This window comes from Chrysochloris asiatica, unplaced genomic scaffold (genome assembly GCF_000296735.1).
Source record: "Chrysochloris asiatica unplaced genomic scaffold, ChrAsi1.0 scaffold00158, whole genome shotgun sequence".
Classification (NCBI taxonomy): Eukaryota; Metazoa; Chordata; class Mammalia; order Afrosoricida; family Chrysochloridae; genus Chrysochloris; species Chrysochloris asiatica.
The window spans coordinates 7,856,775-7,858,391 of NW_006408676.1; the positions used below are offsets into that span (position 1 = coordinate 7,856,775).

Consider the following 1,617-nt stretch of genomic DNA (forward strand, 5'->3'; position numbering starts at 1 on the left):
ATTAAGAAATCTGTCACTAGCTGCTTGCTATGCTACTTGGATTTCTCCTTCAGGCATAAGGTACAGGAAATAAAGTAAGAAACAGAGCTCTTTGTGGAGTAATGGGAGTTACCGAGGGACACAAAAAGAAAAATCTACTAGGCAAACACAATATAGTGTTTTCAGAGAAAACATCTGCATTGTTCACGTACAAGTAACTATTTAAAGAGGTAAAAAGTGGAACTATCCTAAAAGTCAATGTGCTTTTTAAATCCATTTTTAAACATATAATTTATTCCTGAAGAGTAAGTACTATATTGTAGAATACCTTTCTTAGTGAAAACACTTCCTTGTTCCTTAAGGAATAAATTAATGAGTTCAGCATGGGTGAGACAATATTATTTAGTATTTGCACCAAAGCATTAAGTAATGGTTTGGGTGTGGGCTGCAGATAGATGATGATTACAGGTCCATAGGCACAGAGTATTGCAGTGAGATGGGCACTGCAGGTAGAGAAAGCTTTCTGCCTACCTTCTTTTGAATGGATTCTCAAAATGGCAATCCCAATATGAGTGAAGAAAACACAAATACTGAACCAAAGCATTAAGGCCAGAAGGCTAACATTAATGAATCCCATCCACTGGGCAAAGGAGTTGTCAGAACAAGCCAGGGGTATGACAGCAGGGATGTCACAGAAGAAGTAGTCCACCTGATTGGGGCCACAGTAGTTTAAATTAAAGGTTAAGGAGGTCAGTATGGTGGCATGAAGAGCACCCACCAACCAGGTCCCTATGACAGAACCCATACAAACCCCAGGTTTCATGATAAGCATATATCTCAGTGGGTGACAGATGGCAACAAAGCGATCATAAGCCATCACAGAGTAGAGGCAGCCTTCAGTAGAACCCAGGAAGTGATAGAAGAAAAGCTGTGCAGCACACCCCTTATAAGAGATGGCTTGGCTTTGACCAGAGAGATAGAAAAGCATCTTGGGACAAGTTACTGAAGGGAAAAATATGTCAAGTGTAGATAGGAGTCCTAAGAAGAAATACATGGGGGTGTGAAGTTTAGAGGAAGAAATGATGGCTGTGAGGATTAGTAAATTGCCAAGTAAGGTGAAGAGGTAGATGAACAAGAAGATGGCACAGAGCACCATCTCCAGTCCCTTGGTCTGAGGTATTCCCAGTAGAATGAATTCACTTACCTCTGTGTGATTCCTCATGTCTTTGCAAGAGTAGTCTGGGTAGAGACAGAAAATGTGAAAACATGAATACAGATTGTGATAGACACAACACCAATACATTTTTTTCTGTACAATTGTTTTTAAAACATAAACGTGATACTAAATTTAGAGTTAGATGGTCTGCCAAAGGCACTTAAGGACTAGTAAAGGAAACCTTCATACCTGAAATAGCATATTCCATAATGAAATTTTGCTGGATACAAAGAAAAATTAAGCAGTAACACATGAAAAAAATACTAGATGGGCTAAGAAAGATCTTAATAATAAAGATCTTAATAATAAGCAAGTACATATGATTTAATTAATGACAACAATGGACACCCTAAAATAGACTAACCAGAAAGAGACATCTGCTTCTTTTTCAGACCAGTTCTCACAGATGGGGTTAAACATTC

General features: G+C 38.4%; 1 protein-coding gene across 1 annotated transcript; it reads right to left on the reverse strand.

The window, feature by feature from the left end:
- Positions 1-271: 271 nt before the first annotated feature.
- On the reverse strand, positions 272-1,201 carry LOC102821476 (olfactory receptor 148-like). The gene has a single exon (XM_006871031.1). It carries the CDS (start codon positions 1,199-1,201, stop codon positions 272-274), a length of 930 nt encoding a protein of 309 aa, XP_006871093.1.
- Between the last annotated feature and the right edge of the window lie 416 nt (positions 1,202-1,617).

What these genes read in the sequence shown, in the direction of transcription:
- LOC102821476 (XM_006871031.1), bottom strand. Translation starts at nt 1,201, where the DNA reads ATGAGGAATCACACAGAGGTAAGTGAATTCATTCTACTGGGAATACCT.